The sequence below is a fragment of the Mustela nigripes genome, chromosome 5 (genome assembly GCF_022355385.1).
Source record: "Mustela nigripes isolate SB6536 chromosome 5, MUSNIG.SB6536, whole genome shotgun sequence".
Taxonomy (NCBI): domain Eukaryota; kingdom Metazoa; phylum Chordata; class Mammalia; order Carnivora; family Mustelidae; genus Mustela; species Mustela nigripes.
In genome coordinates, this window is record NC_081561.1 from 32720219 (window position 1) to 32739922 (window position 19704).

Below are 19704 nucleotides of genomic sequence, written 5' to 3' on the forward strand. Positions count from 1 at the left end.
GGTGAGGGTGTGGCCGGTTTTCTGACTCTCCAATCTCCTTGAAAAAGGATGTACTGGTGTTCCTGAGACTTGAAGACTCTTGTTTGATTTGCACTTTCATTCCTTTACCTCTGGTTCTGGTTTCCTCTTTGCGGGGGCTTCATGCTTTTCAAATATTTGTTAAATGAGCCCTTATCTAGGACCTTAGAGAGCAACCACATAGGTGTGCACTTGAAAGCGCCAAAGGTGGGGGATGGCACCTGGGCGGCTCGGTCCATGAAGCGTCCGACTCTTGGTTTCAGCTCAGGTCATGATCTCTGGGTCATGAGATTGAACCCCATGTTGGGCTCCCTGCTCAGGGAGGAGAGTCTACTTGGGATTCTCTTCCTCTGCCCCTTTTCTCTCTCAAGTAAATAATAAATCTTTAAAAGAAGGAAAAGGACAGGGAGAACAGAGAGCAAGTTCTGAAAATGTCTTTGAGATCCAACACCAGATAAGCTTTGCCTCCTCTGGTGTCCATATTCACCCCTAGTTCCCAAGCTGGTTTCACTCAAGTGAGATCCAGAGCTTTTGTTAGGGAGAAAGCAAGAAGTTTTAAAGGAGACTCCTGGCTCTCCTCGGCTCCCTTGCAAAAGACATTGATGCCTGTTTTTATTTTTTTATTTTTTTTAAATATTTTATTTGTTTATTTGATAGAGATCACAAGTAGGCAGAGAGGCAGAGAGAGAGAGAGAGAGAGAGAGAGAGAGAGAGAGAAGCAGGCCCCCTGCTGAGCAGAGAGCCCAATGCGGGACTTGATCCCAGGACCCTGGGATCATGACCTGAGCCGAAGGCAGAGGCTTAACCCACTGAGCCACCCAGGCGCCCCTTGGTGCCTCTTTTTAAAAACAATTACAACTACATACTTCTAAAAACTATTACTCTCCCCACCATCACACTTCTCCTTCCTCCCTCCCATTCCGGACTGTTTTCCCTTAGTAGTTGTTGGGTTACTGGGCAAACGTGTGTTGGCTGTGTACATTGTCTTAAATGAAATGAGTATGTGGCAGATGTGAGAAGGGACCCCTTGCCATCCCCTCCCAGCGGGGTGTCAGGGCCATCCTGCCGTGGCCCCACATGTGTACCGTCTGCTGCTCTGGTGGGGGTTGGGGTTCTGCAGAGAATGTGCCAGAATGTCACATCATGAGACTGACTTCTTTAGCTTGTTCTGCTTCATCTCGCTTCTCTAAAATAATGATGTCTCGTGTTTGACCACACTTTTAAAACCTTTTTTTTTCTTTTTACTTACTGAATAGTGCATGTTCAATATAGAAAATTTAGAAAAATCACATAAGCAATAAGAGAAGAAACAAATATTACTCCTAAGAGATCACCACCATTGATATTTTGGTGTGCAAATTGTATAATACAAATGTTTTTCATATTGAATATCTTACCCAAGCCTTGCTTCTTCCATTCAGGACGGCATGTGGATACTAATCCCGTCTCACAGTTGGGAAAACGGGAGCACAGAGAGGTTAGAAGGTCACCCAGAGGTACACAGCATATTAGAGACCAAGCTGGGAGTACACTTGTCATATAGGCCTGAATTAACACTCTACTCGCCTCCCCTCCCCTGTATCTGCACCTCCAGACAGAAAGGAGTCATGCTGGGGGTCTGGATTTCAGCAGGACTGGGGCAGTCATTGTAATTTGTCCAGTTGCCTTATCCAGAGGTTAATGAACAGCACCTAGAGGAAAGCATCTCATGAAACTTTGGCGCCTTACTGACGTAGGAGAAAAGATAGGTTTAAAGTATTACCACTCCAACATTCTAGCTTCTTCTTGACCATTGGAGGTTTTAGGAGCCACACAATAGGAGGGCATGATAAATGAAGGAGGAGGAGGGTCAGGACGGTCCCGTGACAATTGCTTCGGTAACTGAGGTCTCATCTGGACAGGATGGCTTGAGGGGAGGGAGAGGTGCAGGTCAGGACTTGGTGACCAGAGATCAGGAAATGGACCGGACCAGAAGTGGAGGTTTGTTGGAGGATGGATTCACCTGCCAGGTTGCAGGAGCCTTTTTAGCATGAGAGGGGCTCAGGATTGGGGGTGAGGAGCAGTCCTGTGGAGAGGCTGAGAGCTCCCACCCTGAAGGCAGACTGGCTCATGGCTCCGCGTCCTGATCCTGGCTCCGTTGGGCATGGAAATTACTTCACCCTTCCCTGCTCTGTCTTGTCATCGGTAAATGGGAATGATAATAGTACCTGCTTCCTAGTTCCCACTTGCGAAGCCCCAAGGAGTCACTAATGTAAGGAGCTTACAGTAATGCCTGGCATGTAGAAACACTTTGTATGGTGCACTTAACGCAGAAGTTGGATAGGCCCCACATGAGAGCTGCGGGAGGTTCTCCGTGCTGTGGTTTGGCTATGACCTCCTTCCCCAGCCTTCTCTGGTCCCTGCCACTCTCTCTGCTTGTGTTTCTCTCCATCCACCCCCTTCCTGGGCCTAACACCCTGCATTTCCCCAACCTAGAACAACCAGCCCTCAGTCTATAGTTAAAAAGCAGTCTCCCCCCTCCTTGATTTTGTTTTCTTCTCTGAATTCTATGTTTTCTTGAGCATGTTTTACCTTTAAAATCATTTCTTAGTGATCTTAACCCAGCTCTCCTTAGCCTTGAACCCTCTCTGAGGCCTCCAACAGAAACCGTTTCTTCTTTCTCTGGACTTAGCCACTCTCCCCCACCCCCTTCCCCATCTGTGTGCAGCTTTCCCTGAGGTTGTGGTAGAAAAGGCCTACCTTCCTCCATGATTGGAGTGTAAACACTGGAGGATTTGTCACCACATCCCCACCCCTGCCCTGAGAGGAGCCAAGGCCTATGAGTGACCTGAGCCATTTTCCAGTGACCACTACCCATGGGGTCTGCTCAGTGAGAGGATTTTAGAATCAACAGGAGGTAGGAGATAGATGCTCCAATACTCACTCCTCAGGGGGAAAATTAAGCCAAGTAAAATGAACCACTGCCTTCCAAGGTCACCTGACAGATTAGCAAAAGAGCTGGCCTGGACCACAATGAGGTACCCTCAGCCTGCTGATTCTGGACTCCCTATCTTCCCCTACACTGCATTTCTAGTTCGTTGTGGTCCTGATGAGCTCCTCTCTTAACTGGAAGGGTCTGGAAAGCAGGCTCAGATACCCCTGGAAAACTGAAACTGAGACCAGATCTCTGCAAGGCTGTTTCAGGCCCAGCCATGAATGGAAATCTTTTTTTCAATTATAAAAAGTTATTCATTCATTCAGTACATATTTATTGAGCAGTTACTATCAGCCAGTCATGGCTGTAAGACTTGAAGATCAGTGTGATTCTAACAGGTGAAAATTTTTGCCTTGTGGGGTTTATATTCTTTTGGGTAAAGACAATCAGTAAACAAAAGTCTTTAGAAATACTTACATATATGGGGGCGCCTGGGTGGCTCAGTGAGTTAAAGCCCCTGTCTTTGGCTCAAGTCATGATCCCAGGGTTTTGGGATCGAGCCCCGTATTGGGCTCTCTGCTCTGTGGGGAGCCTGCTTCCTCCCCTTTCTCTGCCTGCCTCTCTGCCCATTTGTGATCGCTGTCTGTCAAATAAATAAATAAAATCTTTAAAAAAAATTAAAAAAAAAACCTTACATATATGTATATGTATGTATATACATATATAAGGGTGTACTCACCCCATTCCAGATAGTGGTGAGAGCTGTGGAGAAGACTGAAGCAGGAAGAGAAATGGAAGTACCTGAGGGTGGGCTGGGATGGTTTTAAACTGAGTGGTCAGGTGTCACTTCGGGCAGAGGGCAGACAGAGCCAAAGAAAGAGGCAGGCCACTCCAGGTTAGCACCGGACAGTTTGAATAAGGGAAGGGAGCTTGCTTGCAGGGCTTATCTGTGTGGCAACAAAACAAATGGATCCGCACCCCACCCACCAGATCTTACCAGGAGACTTTAACTATAGTCAGTCATGTACACCATGCAGGTGTTTTCAATAACACATCCCTATCTCAAGACTGTGTCCTTGGAACAGCCTCTGGGGAGCAGGAGAGGCAAACAGAACCCGCATTCCAAAGACGAGGAAGGGGGTGAGGAGCTTTCAGTCACCTGGGTCTGGCTCATGGGTCCATTGCTGGGTTGACTTTCACCTGGGAGCAAAACCCTGAGGAAGTATATTTCAGCTGGAGGGAATAGCCGCAGAGACACTGCAGGAAGTTATCCCTGTTGCATTGAATACCATTGGCAGGGAGGCCATGTGCCTGTGCACAGTATGCCAGGAAGGGAGCCAGAGGGCAGGGCACCCATTCTGGAAGGCCTCACAGGCCACTGTAGAGATGGGCAGGAAGCTCCTGGAGGGATGTGGTCACAGGAAGGACAATATTGGACTTAAAAGGATCATTCTGCTGTGTGGAGAGTAGAGGGCAAAGCCCGAAGGAGAGAAGCCAGTTGGGAGGTTGTTGGAATAATCCAGGCAAGAGAGGATGTTGGCTTGGACCAGGATCATGGCAGTGGAGGTAGTGAGAAGTAATTAGGTTCTGGGTATTTGTTAAAGGCAGAGGCCATAGGATTCGCTGACTCCAACATTTTGGCCTGACCAACTAGAAGGTTGGAGATGACCTTCACTGAGATGGAAAAGACCTTGGAAGAAGGTCAAGGGCTCTGTTCGGATACCACTGGGCATCCATGTGGAGATGTCAGAGAAGCTGGAACTGGAGAACTAAATATGGGAATCATAAACATATTTATTGAAGGTATTGAAAGCTACGAGCCAGCTTCAGGTCACGTAGGGAGCGAGTGTAGCTGGAAAATGAAAGAGACCTTCAGACTGGGAGTTGACTGGGAGCAGCAAAAGAGATTGTGTGGGAGCAGCCAGCAAGCCTAAGAGCCAAGTAAAAAAAGGTGTAAGGAGGGAGGATCCAGCAGTGGTATCGCATATTGTGATGGGTTAAGTGTAAGGTGAAGATAATACGTGTTTGGTATATCGAGTTCAAAAAGTACAGCCACATAAAAACAGTAAATCACTTTCCATCTATGCATACGAGGAAACTTGCCTCCATTCTTTCTCTAGTCATTTTTATGGGAATCCTGCTGTCTGTGTAGTTCTGTATTTTATTATTTTTCACTTTAAGTTATTAAATATTGTACAGAAGTGTAAGTTTCATAGCTGGGTGGTACTCCATTTGTCAGGGAATGCCTAATTTATGCAACCCTTCCTCTGTTGGGCATCGAGTCATTTCTGTTCTTTTTCATTATAATATTTCTCCTTATTATAAAAAGTTATTTCATTATTATAAATAACACTGCACCGAATAGCCCAGTGCATTTTCCTATGAGGGGAATTACAGAGTCAAAGGACATGAACACTGTTAAAGATGAAGCTTGAACTTGGGTGCCGCAGTTTCTCCCTGTTCTTAGCTATAGGGTTCTTTCCTGTCTCCCCTCCCCTTGGAGAGGTTCAGAAGTGACTCAGGCCTGCCAACCCCCATTTTGACCTCCCCCTTCCAACTGTGAGGCCCGTATCTCCTGGGCTGGGCTGAGTTTCGTTCCCTCTCACTAGACCTGGCACCGCCTCCATGTGCTGTGCACCCTCCCCCCCCGCCCGTCACCACCAGCCTCTGTTCCCTCACCCAGTTTGTTCACGTGGCCAGCAGGAATTAGAGCTTCCTTTGGAGGGTCATCATGGTGTTAAAGTGAAATAATCCATTCTAGTGCTCAACACACATTAGTCCTGTCTGCCGCCCTCCCACAGGGTTGATTAAACGGGATTGTGTACACGAAGGCGTTCTGTGAACTTTAAAGAGCTGGCTGGTGTCCCGGTCTTTGTTGTTTAAAAAGAAAAGGGTATGTGTAGTGACCTCTGGCCCCTGCCTTGTAACCACATAGCTCCCAGAGCAGGGCCGCTGGTCCACAGTTCAGTGTGCGGGGCACAAGAGCTATGTGTCGGGAGTCTGGGGGGCTTGGATGGAGTGGTCAGGCCCAGGAACGTGGCCCCTTGTGGCAGTCAGCCTCATAGCAAGTGCCACGTCTGCTCCCTTGATCCACGTGTATGTTTGTCACAGCTGGGAATCAGTAAGACCAGGACAGTGCGAGGGGGCTGGAGTGAAGGACGTTGAAGCCCAAAGGGACCTTGGAGGTCATCTAAGCCCACACTGATGTTTTACTCGGAAGGCACCGATGGGGCAGCTGGAGAGGCATGCAGCTCGATGCAAGAGCCTCACCCCTCTGCTCTGTCGAGCTGATCTTCCCGGGAATGCATAGGCAGCTGTGTCCTATGCCCTGCCTTCCAGGGCTCTGGGAGACAGCCTTCTCCTTCCCATTGGTGGCCCAGCTAGGTTTGCTGTTACCCTGGCTTTTCAGAACCCGACTGAAACCGTCTCCAGCCTGCCCTCCACAGCAGCCAGAGAAGCTCGTGTTTAAATGCAGCTCGGATGCTGCCCATGCCCATCCTCTTCAGAGCCCTCCTAGGCGCTCTGCTGCTCTTTGGATAAACACCCACATCCTCAGCTTGCCCTTTGAAGCCCCAGGTGATCTTCAGCCCCTGCTAGATCAGCCTTCCTGTGCTCTCAGAGGGGCCCTGCCATCCTCCTCTCTCGGTGGGGCCTTATCACATCTCTCTTCCCCTCTGCCCCAGGACCCTGCAGGCCTACTTCGCAGTCAGGGGCGTCTGCTGAGCACCCACACTAGGCTACCACGCTCTGAGTGTGACCCTGCTATGCTTGGCCTTTGTCCTTCGGAGCACTGGTCTTCATTCCTAGTTACATATTTATGTTGGTTACTTGCCTGATGTAGCCCGGTGCATGATAGTAGGTACTAAACAAATATTTGTTGAATGAGTGAATGAAAGCAGCTGGCAGCAGCTGGCAGGGCCCAGAAGAAGAGTGGAGGGGCACTGACAGCACCGCAGCCGTAGCACCTGAGGTCCTCAGATGAAACGTTCTGGAAAAGTCCACTGATGTGGCCCCCTGCCTGCTGGCACAACCACCCTTACCTCAGGAGGCTTCTCTGAGCAGTGATGCATTCTCCTTTCTCCCTCGGGCTTCCAGGAGGAGAGATCTGGGTCTTTTCTGGGCAGGCCTTTCTCTTACCTCATCAGTATCTCAGCGTTTGATTCAGCTTTCTTTGTTCACCACACTTCTTTAAACATCTCCCCCACCCCCATCATTAAAGTAACCTATGCTCTTGGTGAAGAAATTGGAGAACACAAGACAAATATAAGAAAAAAAGAATCACCCCTAGCTGGACCCCTCAGAGAAAAGTACCATTCACAGTTTGGGCCATATCTTTCCAGTTTTGTTTCTTTTGCCTTTTGTACATGTTTCGACATCACTGAGATTCTATTGTCTATAAAAACTATAGGGTTTTTTTTTTAAGATTTTATCTATTTGAGAGAGAGAATTAATGAGAGAGCACAACTGAGGGGAAGAAGAGGGAGAAGCGGACTTCCCTACCAAGAAAGGAGCCCAACACGGGGCTTGATCCCAGGACCCCAGGATCATGACCTGAGCCAAAGCAGATTCTTAACTGACCAAGCCACCCAGGTGCCCCCAAACTGGAGATTTCTGATATGTCCTTGGTCTTCAATAGCTCCAGCCCAAGACAGTCAGGGCAGTGCTCAGCACCTTAACCCTTACAGCGGGAAAGGTGATGGCTGGGCGTCCGGGTCTCCCAGCATACTCAGGCAGGGCGGATCCCGGATGAAGAGCTTTCCCCCCCCCCCCCCCCCCTCTCTTCTCTGCCACACTCTGTAACTGCCTGAGGTGGCTTTTCTTTCTAGCTAGCTCCACTCTGCAGGGCTTAGGGGCCTGACTCTTACTGGAAAAATTACATAATGTGAGGGGCAAGGGTGGCCTCCTGCCTGTCTTTTCTCTGGTTTCTGATCTCTCTGAATAAAACCAGCCCCCACCCCACACTACTTCTGGGGGGTTGGCTTCAGGTGGCCTGCCAGCTGTTCATTGCCACACAGGCCTCTCCTTATGCCCTGAAAGGAGTGGGGTGACCTGGATTGGCAAATGGGGAGCAAAGAGCCCCGTGGAGTTGCTGGCCTGGAAAACCAGGGCACTGGGTCAGTACCTGGATTAATGATTGATTGGAAAGCTTGGGACAGAGTTAAGCAGGCCCATTCTTCCATGGCCTCTCTCACTGCCGATCCTGAAAGCACTTGCCAGGGAAATGGGGCAACCTCTGCCCTTGATCCTGAGACTGCTGACCCTCATCCTCCTGGAGTGGCGTGAGGGGGGAAAGGGCAGCAACTGGGTCATCTACATTGGGGAGAGGGAGCACACGAAGTAGAGGAAGGTTTGGGCCCAGCTCTCTGAAGGAGAGGCACATGTCTAGAGTAGGGTACTCCCTGTCAGTTCTCTTCTACACAGCTGATTGTAGGGCAGGGGATTGGGAAGTTCTGGATCTGCTTAGGTCCCTGGAGTAGGGACATTTCCCTATACCTAATGGGACTATTCCTAATATTCCTAATGGGGCTAGCACATTTCTAGATCTGCAGTGTCACTTGCTCCCTATCATCCCTTAAGATGAGCCAACCATGACGATCGTGGCCACAGCCACCTTCCCTGTTTGTCGGACATACACTGTATACTCAGCACTGTTCAGCCCTAATCCTCCTGACATCTGTTCAGCTTGGGGAATAGCATCCCAAATGTTGGGCTGAGGAGCTCTGAAGAGTTAGTATCTTCCCCGAGTCCCAGAGAGGGTGGAGCAGAGCCAAGATCTGAATCCAGACTGGACGCAGAAGCACCTGGAATTAACTTCTATGGAGTATTGCATCTTGGGGAGGTAATACACGGAAACTGGTACCATGGCAATGCCAAGTAGGACTGAAAATACTATGCCTAAGGTTAACATCTGTGAGTTCATCCAGCAAGTGTGTGCAGAGCACCCACTAAATGCCAGGCCCTATGCCAGGTACTGGGGGCCTAACTCAGCAAGACAGAGGGCATTTTCTGGGAAACTGGTAACAGCATGGTGAGGCCAGACCAGCTGCCTGACATTGCACTTTGCTGCAGTGATCACAGATCTGGAGGGCCCGACCCAGGTTTGCCGTAAGAAGGAACAGAATGAGGCTGGTCGGCGAGCGTTTCCTCCTCAGGAAGGGGGTGCAGGAGAGCCCACTCTTGAAGGAAAGGAGTCGAGGGGGCAACATTCAAGGCTGAGGCCAGTACGAGCCTGTAGGGTCAGAGAGTGGTGCTGGCACACACGGTGAGTGGGATGCCTGGAGAAGGAGCCAGGGACCAGAGCCTGTGGCTGTCTTTAGCCCATAGCAGTCATTTTCTGGCAGGGAGTATCCAGAAGGACTTTGACCCGGGATATTCTTGACAGATAAACAGTTGGGGATTGGCAGCTAGACAAAGAATTCAACAATGATAGCTCCAGACCGAGGCTAAGAGCAGCTTCTAGATCCAGCAGGGCAGGGACATACCATCTTCTGGACATACCAGTCTTACCTGGCACCACTTGCAAGGCCCATAGTGCAGTGATTAACACCTCAAACAACCTGCCTGGACTCCAGTCCTGCTGTTCCAGTTACTGTGACCTTACTCCGATTTCTGTGTGACCTTGAGCCAGTTACTTTCCCTCTCTGTGAGCAAATTCCTCATCAGTTAAATGGATGTAGTAATAGTACTCAACTGTTAGTGTTGTTGGGAGGATTATATGTCCGGACACACATAGCCTGGGATATAGTAAGCCCCGGGAGAAGGGAAGCCAGTACCACTGGGATGGAAGTGGTGAGCTGGAGGCTTAGAGCTGTGACCCAGCTTGGGCTCTGGTGCAGGGAGAAGCCTATCAGCCTGTACCACAGCTCTGAGAGAGGAGTGGGGCTCCAGCACCCTGCCTGACCCCAGTCCGAGCAGGCAGCCTGCCGGTGGGTGGCAGGAGCACTCCGCCTCCTGAGGATGTCTAGACTTTGGGGGATGGATTAGGGCCCCAGGCGGCTTTGTTGCTTGGACACCAGACCAGGCCTCTGTACAGCTCTGGGTCATTTGGACTAAGCTCCTGATTATCTCTGCCCATGAACTAGACCTGCCTGATGGCAAGTGGATGGAGTGTGCACCTCCCTCTTGCCTTCCCTCCCAAAAGGCCTGGCATTCTTCTTGGGGGAAAAGAGTGGGTATTGGAGGGGTAGCTCGGTCAATTAGGCATCCAGTTCTTGGTTTCAGCTCAGGTCATGATCTCACTCATGGGATCGAGCCCCACGTTGGGCTTCATGCTCAGCATGAAGTCTGCTTGAGAATCTCACCCTCTTCCCCAACTCCTCCCCCTGCTCACACACACACACTCTCTCTCTCTCTCTGAAATAACTAAGCTTAAAAAAAAAAAAAAAAAAGTGGGTACCAGATTGGGAGCACTGGGTTTGCTTGCACTGCTGGCTTGTGTGAGCATGAATACAAACAACACACATGTGTACGTGCCAGAATCAGGGTGGGAGGGCATTTGGTTTACAATAAATTCTTTCGCCAGAGACTCCATTTTGTGTCTGAGGGCGGCAGAACAGCATCTCCTCATTCTGGCTTCAGGACCCTTGTCCTATCTGATGACAGCACCAACCTCGTAAGTGAGCTGACACTGGGACACAATCAGGGGTTTCTGGCTCTGGGCCATTAATGGGGGGTCGCAGCAGGAAAGCCCTGGGCTTCCCAGCCACACCGAAGTTAGACCTGGTGCCTGCATGTGCTCCTTCAGTGCTAGGGCTGCAGAAAGGAAGGGAAATAAGGTCCACTGTAGGAATAGTGGTAGTGGGGTGGCAGCCCCCTGAGGAATGGCCAGCCTGCGGGCCTAGGCCCAGTTGGGTCAGGAGAGGGCCCCGGGATCAGAGTAACCCCTGACCAGGCAAGCTGAGAACAGCAGTGGCAGTGGGGCGGCCTTGGCTGCGGGCAGATGGAATAGCCGAAGCTGTGTGAAAATGTGGTTTCTGGCAAAAAGCAAGGATGGGCTACAGCACAGCGGTTCCATCTAAATATGAAACAGCCCAAGGGATGTGCGTGGGTTTAGAACAACCAGACTACTGTTCCCCTCCCCCTCCTGCTGGTCACAGTCAGAAGGGACAGCTCCAGTCAGGGGAGGAGCATCCGCCTAGAATCCAGGGCCCCTGGCCCCAAATCCAAAACTCTAGCCAGAGCCCAGATCCACATCTGGTTCAAGAGGCATTCGTTTGCACCCCCTGAAACTGATAACAGTTCCCCCAGTCACGTGACAACCTTCTGCGGGTGGCAGAAGCAGAAGATGAGGCTCAAGGTGTCAGAGGTGCGTAAGGTGGCCCACTGCCCGCGGTTCTTCGGAAGTCTGGCCAGGCTCAGACCCCATGATGTCTGAGACCCTGTGGTCTTCTGCTTTATCCTTGGCATGTTCTCTGAGAGACTGGCTCCACAAGCCTGAGCTTTCTGTCACTTCCCTCCCCAGAGGAGCACACAAGGTTCGACTGCCAGAGCTTGGGAGAATGGAGCAGAGCCTCTTTTCCATGCACCAAACATGGCATGTAGTGGGTGCTCAGTCAGCTCCCACCCCCTGCTTCCAGGACTCAGGACTGACTGTGAACTCTTTCCCATCTCCCCAGAGTCACTCAGAGGATCAGAGGGTGTGAGGGAATGAGCGAGAAAAGGTTTTATCAAGTTATCTATATGAGGCTGTGTTGTAGCTTTCCCTCCTCTGTTTTCAGCTGCTAAGGGGGACCCCAAATCTTCATGTCCTTCCTCCCCAGTTCTCATCACCACAGTCTGGTGTGCATTTCCCTGTGTCCACTGACAGCCAAGCTTCACATAGCCAGAAACAGTCTGTTCTCTGCCTCACGCCACTTACCCTGTGGTCATTGCCACCACTGTGCTTGCAGCTCGTGGGAGTCACATCTGAGCCTTCTTCTGTTAGCATACTGCCCCCTCTTCAGTCCTGTGGAGTAGGACAAATCAGTGTCCCTGGTCCTTGTTACTCAGAGAATTACTTGTGTTTTTGGAGCGTTTACTACGTGCCACCATCTCCACTGACTGCTCCCGGTGATCATGGCCAAGGTCCTTTTCCCAGTGTTGGCGCCAGCCCCCTCTTAGGACCCCATTCTCCTCTTTAGCTCAGTGTCTGATACCGCGTTGTTTCTGTTAGGGTTGTGCCTGCAGCTGAAATCTGGCAAACGGGGCTTGTGAAACGGGCGTTTCCTTGTCTCCCGCAGCAGGGAGTCCAGAGACAGGCATTCCAGGGCTAGGGGAGCAGTGGCCTGGGATCCCTTCTCTCCTCCCGGCCCACCTCTTAACCTATCTGCTGCTGCTCCAGCTCCAGAGCCAGTATTCCTAGCCCAGGGCGGGAAAAGGGGAAGGTAGACATTGGTCTCTGCTGATCAGGGAAAAACCTATTTTCAGAAGGCCCTCCCAGTAGATTTCTGTTTATCTGTTGGTCAGCTTTGTCTCACATGAACACAGTAGCTGCAGGGGAGCTTGGGAAATGGAGTGTTTGACTAAGCATGTGCCTGATCCAAAAAATTGGGCCTCAGTAAGGAAGAGGGGGGAATGGCGTTGGGCAAACAACAAGAAGGCTGTCCCTTGTAATCAGAGCCACATGTATTCAGGGACCGCCATGCTCCAGGTCTAATTTGATGACCAGTGATTGATCCTTGAGGAACTGATTTATGCTAAACAGACTCAGATTCTTGCAGGAGGGAACACCTCACACAGTGGGCATGAGCAAAACAGCAGGAAATAGCCAGAATCGTGGGTGTCAGTGGCTAGCACTTGTCCAGGTAAAGGGGAGGCCACTGCTCAGCTCCCAGGGTGGTGTCGGCACCATGCGGGTACCCAGTGGCTAGGTCTGCCCAATTTTCAAGAGAAGCCAGAAAGCCAGGAGGGTTTTTTTTGTTTTGTTTTTTGTTTTTATTTTAAATATTTTTATTTATTTGTTTGACAGGCAGAGATTACAAGTAGGCAGAGAGGCAGGCAGAGAGAGGAAGAAGCAGGCTCCCCGCTGAGCAGAGAGCCCGATGTGGGGCTCGATCCCAGGACCCTGGGATCATGACCCGAGTCAAAAGCAGAGACTTTAACCCACTGAGCCACCCAGGCGCCCCAAGCCAGGAGCTTTTAAGCTTTTAAAAAAAAATTCTATTTTGAAAAAACTGGAGAGTTACAGAAATCTCACAGAGATCACACAGAGTTCCCATGTGCCCTTCATCCAGCTTCCCCTAATGTGAACATCGTAGAAAAATGCCAGACACTTACCCATCCTAAGAAATGAACATGGCTTCAGCGCTACAAACTAAGAGGGTTTTAAATTCAGTCCTACCAGTTCTGCTACCACTGTCCTCTTTCTGTTCTAGGATCCAATCTGCCTTACGTCACATTGAGTTTCTGTGTCTCCATAGTGTCCCATCTGTGACACTTTCGCAGTCAGAAAGCTAGAGTTTTACATGACTTCTAAGTTTTCCTGTTCTACTGTAGTAATTTGGCAACCACACATGCTATTTATGGTATTATAGTGGTTACCTCAGACGTTTTTCCATCTGTATTTGCCCGAGCACTTCCAGCTGTCTCCCTCTCCTCTTCTACATTATCATTTGTAGATTTTGCCTCTTTATTCCAGTTTAAATGCTTTTCAGAACAGATAACATGCCTGTAGTTCAGAGTTTAAAAGGCACAAAAGGTACTATGAAAAGACCTCTCTCCCGCTAGCGACCCAGAGGCGACCAGTATTCCCAATTCTTCTGGGGCCTTCCTGCCTTACACACACTCACACACATGCAAGCAAACGAAAACTTTGGTTTATCTTTTTTGCATGAGGTGTAGCTCTTCAATTCCTTCTGCAAGTTCCTCTATTCCCTTTTTAATATGTGGATGGAGATATAAAGATACTTCCTTTCTGGTCCATAAACATCATGATTCTTGTTTGTGGCTGCATAGAATTTCTGTCCCCATGTCCTAATTTGTTTACTAAGCCCCCTGATTATAGACATTTGGTGTGTCCCTTGCCTCTTACTAGTCCGATATTACTGTAATGGATAACCGTGTACTAACGAAAAGTTCTGTTATTTTGCTAAAGTGGAAACACAGCTGTAGCATAAAGCCCAGAAGTGGCATTTCTGGGTAATAGGGAATGTGCACCTGTAATTTAGATAAATGTAAGCAAGTTACCCTCTTCAGAGGTCATGCCAGCCTACCTCTCCATGAGATTATGTTTCCCCACGTGTTTAGCAACATGTTAGCGTTTGTTTTAATCTGATCTTAAAAAGTGTATTTGAGTATTGTGTATTTCTTTTTTTTATGAGTGATGCTCAGCTTTTCAAATGGGTACCTTTTTTGTATACATGTTATATATCTCAGGCCCATTTATCTGTGAGGTTGCTGGCCTCTTGTTTATAGGAAATGTTTTAGAGAAATTAGCCCCTTGATGAGAGTTGCAGATATTTTTCCCAGTTTATTATCTTTTTTTGTTATGATTTTTTCTACCATGTTGAAAGTTTATATATGTGTGTGTGTATATTTGTACATACATATAATTTTTTAAAGTAGTCTCTGTGTCCACCATGGGGCTTGAACCCATGATCCTGAGATCTAGAATTCCATGCTCCATGGACTGAGAGAGCGAGGTGTCCAATAATGCATATATTTTGGGTGGGTTTTTTTTTTAAGATTTTATTTATTTATTTGACAGAGATCACAAGTAGGCAGAGAAGCAGTCAGAGAGGGAAGGGGAAGCAGGCTCCCCGCTGAGCTGAGAGCCAGATGTGGGGCTTGATCCCAGGACCCTGAGATCATGACCCAAGCTGAAGGCAGAGGCTTAACCCCCTGAGCCAGCCAGGAACCCCTATATTTTTGTTTTAACTTTAAAAAAAATTTTTTTATTTACTGGGACCTCATCTTGATAGAAGATTTGAGGTAGAGATCCATCTTAATTTTTCCAGATGGCTACTCTGTTGCCCCATTACCATTTATTGGAGAACCCATTTGTTCTCTTTGATGTGAAGTACTGTCTTTATAACATATTAACATTCTGTATGTGTTAGCATCTATTTATGGACTCTGTATTCTCTTTCATTGATTGTCTATTCATGTGCCAGTGTGACACTGTTTTAATTATCATGGCTTTGCTATCCTTCTTTTTATTCTTCTCCAACTAATTCTGTGTTGTTTGCCAAAGTGCCCCCACCCAGCCTCTTTGCTTTCTGCAAGTCCCATCTTGTACTCTCAGTGGACAACTTTCCCTCCTACTTTATTAACTCAAAGACTGAGGCCATCCCATCCAGTATGAGCTTTAACAACCTCCTCCCCAGTTGCTATGATACTTCTTGGTATATTCTTCCTCCTGTGCCCTTGAATTAGTCCCCTCCCATCAGTCATTATGTCCCAGCTACCCGGACTTGAATCTTCAGATGGTCTTTCTCTGCAGGCCTCTCCTCTACCCATGGCTTACTCGAGTCTCCTCTAGTCCAAAAATCTTCTTCCTGATTTTGCCACTTTCTTGAGCCAGTACATTTATTTCCTTGACATATTTACCAAAAACCGAGCCTCCATTTGCCATACTACCTCCCTCCCTCCCACTTATTCTCCAGAGTCCCAGTTTCCATCCTAACCACTTGACTGAAACTTGCCTCACAAGGTCACTGATGACCTGGCGGTCACTGAACCCAGGGATCATGTGTCAGTTTATCAGCCTTCAACTCTGCAGCTTTTGACACAGTTGAGCTCGCCCCCGTGAAACAGCCCTTCCCATGACTCCAAATTGGTTGTCCCATGTCTGTCCTGCGCCTGGCCAGTGCTCTGTTGGCTCTGGTGCCTATGCCCCTGACGTCCCTTGACACATTGTTTTTCCTTTGGTGAACTGAATCCCTTCCCATGACCATCAGTCAGATCAACGAGGATGCCCGGCACATCTCCACATTCCCAATTTCTCAGCTCTTAGACTCTACGGCCAAATTTCCAAACTCCCTTCCACAGACAAACTGGAAGAGGTTGTTGTCCTTCCAAACAAGGGAAAATGAAAGCCTCCTGGAAAATGAAAGCCTGCTGGGAGAGGGAAGATTTACTGTCTGCTGGAAGTGGCGTTGCTGTGGAGCAGTGGTTCTCAAGCTTGGCTGCATGTGACAATCACCAGGAGAATTAAAAACAAAGATCCCAAGTGCTCAGGCAGCTCCCCCAGACCATTTGATGAGAATCTCTAGGGATAAGCCCAGACATCTCTATTTTGAAAAACTCCCCACTAGTTGCAGTGTCCGTCCAAGTGTGCAAGTGTGGAGCAGCGTGGGAGAGGGAAGAGTCTCCATTGACCCCTGACTTCTGGGTTTGCTAAGTGGGTAGATGGGCAATGCAGATCACTAAAGTAGGTATTACCAGAGGAAGGGTGGGTTTGAGGGCAGATGGTGGGTTCTGTTTGAATAGGTTGAGCTCAAGCTGCCTCTGGCACATCTAGAAAGCCCACAGATGCTTAGATTTCCCTAAAGCAGGTCTTGAATGCTCTCAATCCTCTCCCAGCCTGCACTGCCTTGGGATAGATTCAGTTGCTCACACGTGCCTGGACGCAGCCCACCTTCCCAGCCATCTCTCCAAATCCTCGCTCCCACAGGGCTCGCTCTGTGGCCACTGGGATCCTCACTGCTCCCTGCTGTGCTGCCTCTGAGTCTTTTCTCGTGCTTTTCTCAACACAAGTTCCATGCCATCTCTGGTCAAAATCCACCCCACTCTCAAGGTGTCTCCCTGCTGGTCCCTACCAGCACAACACCTCATGGTCTTACCACCACTGACACGATGGTGGCATTTGTGGGCAATATGTCACTTGCCAAGTCAGAACTGCCTCCTCCATGCAGGAGTCCCCACCCAGGACTCCACCTCAGAAAGATTCCTGGACAGAGCACCTGGCCCCTTACCTGCTGGCTGGGCTGCTGAAGGTCTAGTTGCAAATCTGCCAGCTGCAAGCCTAGCACCTAACAGAGCCTTGGGTCTTTTTTCTTCCCCCCACACCCAAACACAGGAAGGATAGGACTTACTTCCTCCAAAGCTTGTGGTGTATGGGGTGCCTGCATGGCTCAGTGGGTTAAGCCTCTGCCTTTGGCTCAGGTCATGACCTCAGGGTCCTGGGATCGAGCCCCACATCGGGCTCTCTGCTCAGCGGGGAGCCTCCCCTCCCCGCACCTGCTGCTCTGCCTACTTGAGATCTGTGTCAAATAAATAAAATCTTAAAAAAAAAAAATTTTGGCATAGGAGAGCCTGAGTGCTGGAGGGGAAGGATGGGGGTTAGGAGGCATGATGTGTGTCAGGATCTCAAGGAGGACTGCAGGGTTGGAAAAAGCCCCTGAAGTCATTCTGATCTAGCACAAAGAGCAGGATGGGGCTGAGGAGGGGAAGAGGTTGCAGGGATGTGTCGCCCTGTCTGGTTCGTGGAGACTGCTCCAACCCCCCAGAGGGCAGGAGGAGAAGGGACACAGGGTACAAGGAGCAGAGCCCGTGGGCTAGAGCTACAGGGAGGAGGCGTGCCTGCCGTGAAGGAGCAGAGCAGGGGATCCCCCTCCATCCTGCCCCCCTGCCAGTGGTAGCCCTCTCACATGCCCTCCTCTCTCACCTTCTCATGCTCTTCCTATCTTCCCCTTGGCCCAGGCTGATGGCAGCTGCCCTGTAGAGGTCCCTCTGCGTTCAGACCCAGATGATGCCAGAGCTATGAGCGGGCCTGCAGGCGTGGCGCCGAGGGGAAATCAGCCATGGAGCAGCTGCCGGGGGAAGCCCCTGAGATCCGGGAAGAGGAGGAGAAAAAGGAAGTGGCAGAGGCAGAAGGAACCCCAGAACTCAATGGAGGACCAGAGCGCTCTCTTCCTTCCAGCAGCTATACAGGTGAGGAGGGGGCAAAAGGGAACATAGGGCAAAGGACACCAAGTGGGCCAAGCAGGAACTCTTGCCCTCTGTAGACAGCATCATGGGGCTCAGAGGGGCAGAGCCGGGCAGACAGGGTTCACAGCTCTGTGCTGGTGCTTCTCGGCAACAGGACTTCAGGCCAGTGCACTTCTTCTTTCTTTGAAACCGACAGCTTGTAGGGGATGTGGACAGGGGCTTTCATGAGAATTCAGTGAGTTAGCATTTGGGATCCGTGTAATCATCTGTATGATTCCCCTGCTGCCGCCCAGGGGACCTGGAGCCAGTCTGCGTTTACCCATGCTGGGAAGATCAGCTGTACCTGTGATCATAACAAACAGTCGCAGCACCCAGCTCCATTGATCTGGTGCTAATGACACACATCATGGAGCGGCCCTGTAATTAGGAGTAAGTGCTAAGCGGCCCGTGTGAATGATTGTAATTAAGATTACTTTTGTGCAGCAAACCAGTTTTCAGCTTCTCTTATCGCACTTGTCGGCTCCCTGGGACCGTGTGCTGTTCTCTCCCCATCTTCATCATCATCGTGCCACCTTCAGGGGCACCCAGAATCCACTCTTTGGCCTCTGGTTTTCCCTGCTGCTGATGCTGCCCCTTCCCTAGCTTCTCTCCTCTCTCCACCTAAGTTCTAGCACATTCAGCTGAGTCTTGCTCCCTTACCCTCTTGGGGAACTCAGGGTCATGAGAGGATGCACTTCCGGCAGGGGACATCCCGATCTGGCCTTGGGTTTCAGCTGCAGGAGATCCCAGACACAGGTGGTGATTGAGGGCAGAGGAGCAGGCCCACCCCACAGGATGGTCTCTGGAGGCCTGTGTCAGAGTTAAGGTAGGGTAAGGCTGCTGAGGTGAGCAGGTTCCTGGCTGGCCTGTAGTTAAAAAAGGCCCAAATCCTGGAGCCCTACTACTTTGAACCTGTAAAACAAGTTCCTGGATTTTGCTGAGCTGCTTCCTCTTCAGGGCACGGGGTGGGTAGGGTAAGGGAAGGGCCATGATCCCATCCCTCTGATCCCACTCGCATATCCAGGAATAACCGAAGTGGGCTGGGTGTGATTTCAAGACTCAAGAGAAAGTCTCCCCAAACCCCCACAGTATCCTGTGTGTTGGCTGGTCACTAGGATGAATTTAGAGACCCTATGACTGGGATGAATTTAGAGCCTTTCCCAGAAGAGGAATGGCTCACTGGTGATCAGTCATTCAGTGCTCATAACATGTACTGTTCTGAAATTGAGATGGGCAGGGAGGGTTAGGCAGCAGAGGAGAGACACCAGAGGCTAAGAGTGAGCAAGGTCTGGCACTGAGGAAGAGTGAAAAGGGAAGAGAAGGCCATGGAATTTGTGGCCTTACCACCTGGCCGGGCCCACTCTGTCCCCACATCTGGGGCCAGGCCCACAGAAGTTACCTCCACAGTAATGCCCTGTCCTGGAGTTTCCCTATATCCTTGTGGGGACCCTATCCCCACACGATACCGCTGTTAATGGCAGACCAGAGCGCAGGGCCCGGGTGCACAGATGGGGCAAGGTGGACATGGTGATGGCTTCTCGGGGAGCTTTATCAGTGGGATTTAGGGCACACAGGGAGTTGTCTGGGAAAAAAATTAGCCCAACCTCCCCCCTTGTGGTGCTATATATGATGTGATTTTTAATGGATTCCATTTACCAATAAATTGATGAAGTAGAGCTAGAAAGACTTCCCTGTTCAATAATTGAAACAGGAGGAGGTTGTTTAACACAATCATTATGTGTTAAAGCCATTATATAGGAAAAGTTCCTGCAAATTCTATAAGACAAACAACAGAAAAATAGAAACAGGCAGTTCACCATTGGACAAATACAGATGGCCAGAAAATAAAGTGTTTTTCAATCTACTCATCAAAGAAGATATCTTCA

At 49.7% G+C, this 19704-nt stretch overlaps 1 protein-coding gene across 4 annotated transcripts in view; it reads left to right on the forward strand.

The window, feature by feature from the left end:
- Positions 1 to 19704, forward strand: part of PPARD (peroxisome proliferator activated receptor delta) — an 81473-nt gene that overhangs the window by 48432 nt on the left and 13337 nt on the right. For 3 of the 4 annotated variants that reach the window (XM_059400099.1, XM_059400097.1, XM_059400101.1), the window contains one exon: positions 17552 to 17782. In XM_059400099.1, the coding sequence (XP_059256082.1) occupies positions 17653 to 17782 (130 nt within the window). In that variant the 5' untranslated portion in view covers positions 17552 to 17652. Of the gene's footprint in view, positions 1 to 10454; positions 10545 to 17551; positions 17783 to 19704 lie in introns of all 4 variants that reach the window. The other variant, XM_059400098.1, reaches the window with a different exon arrangement.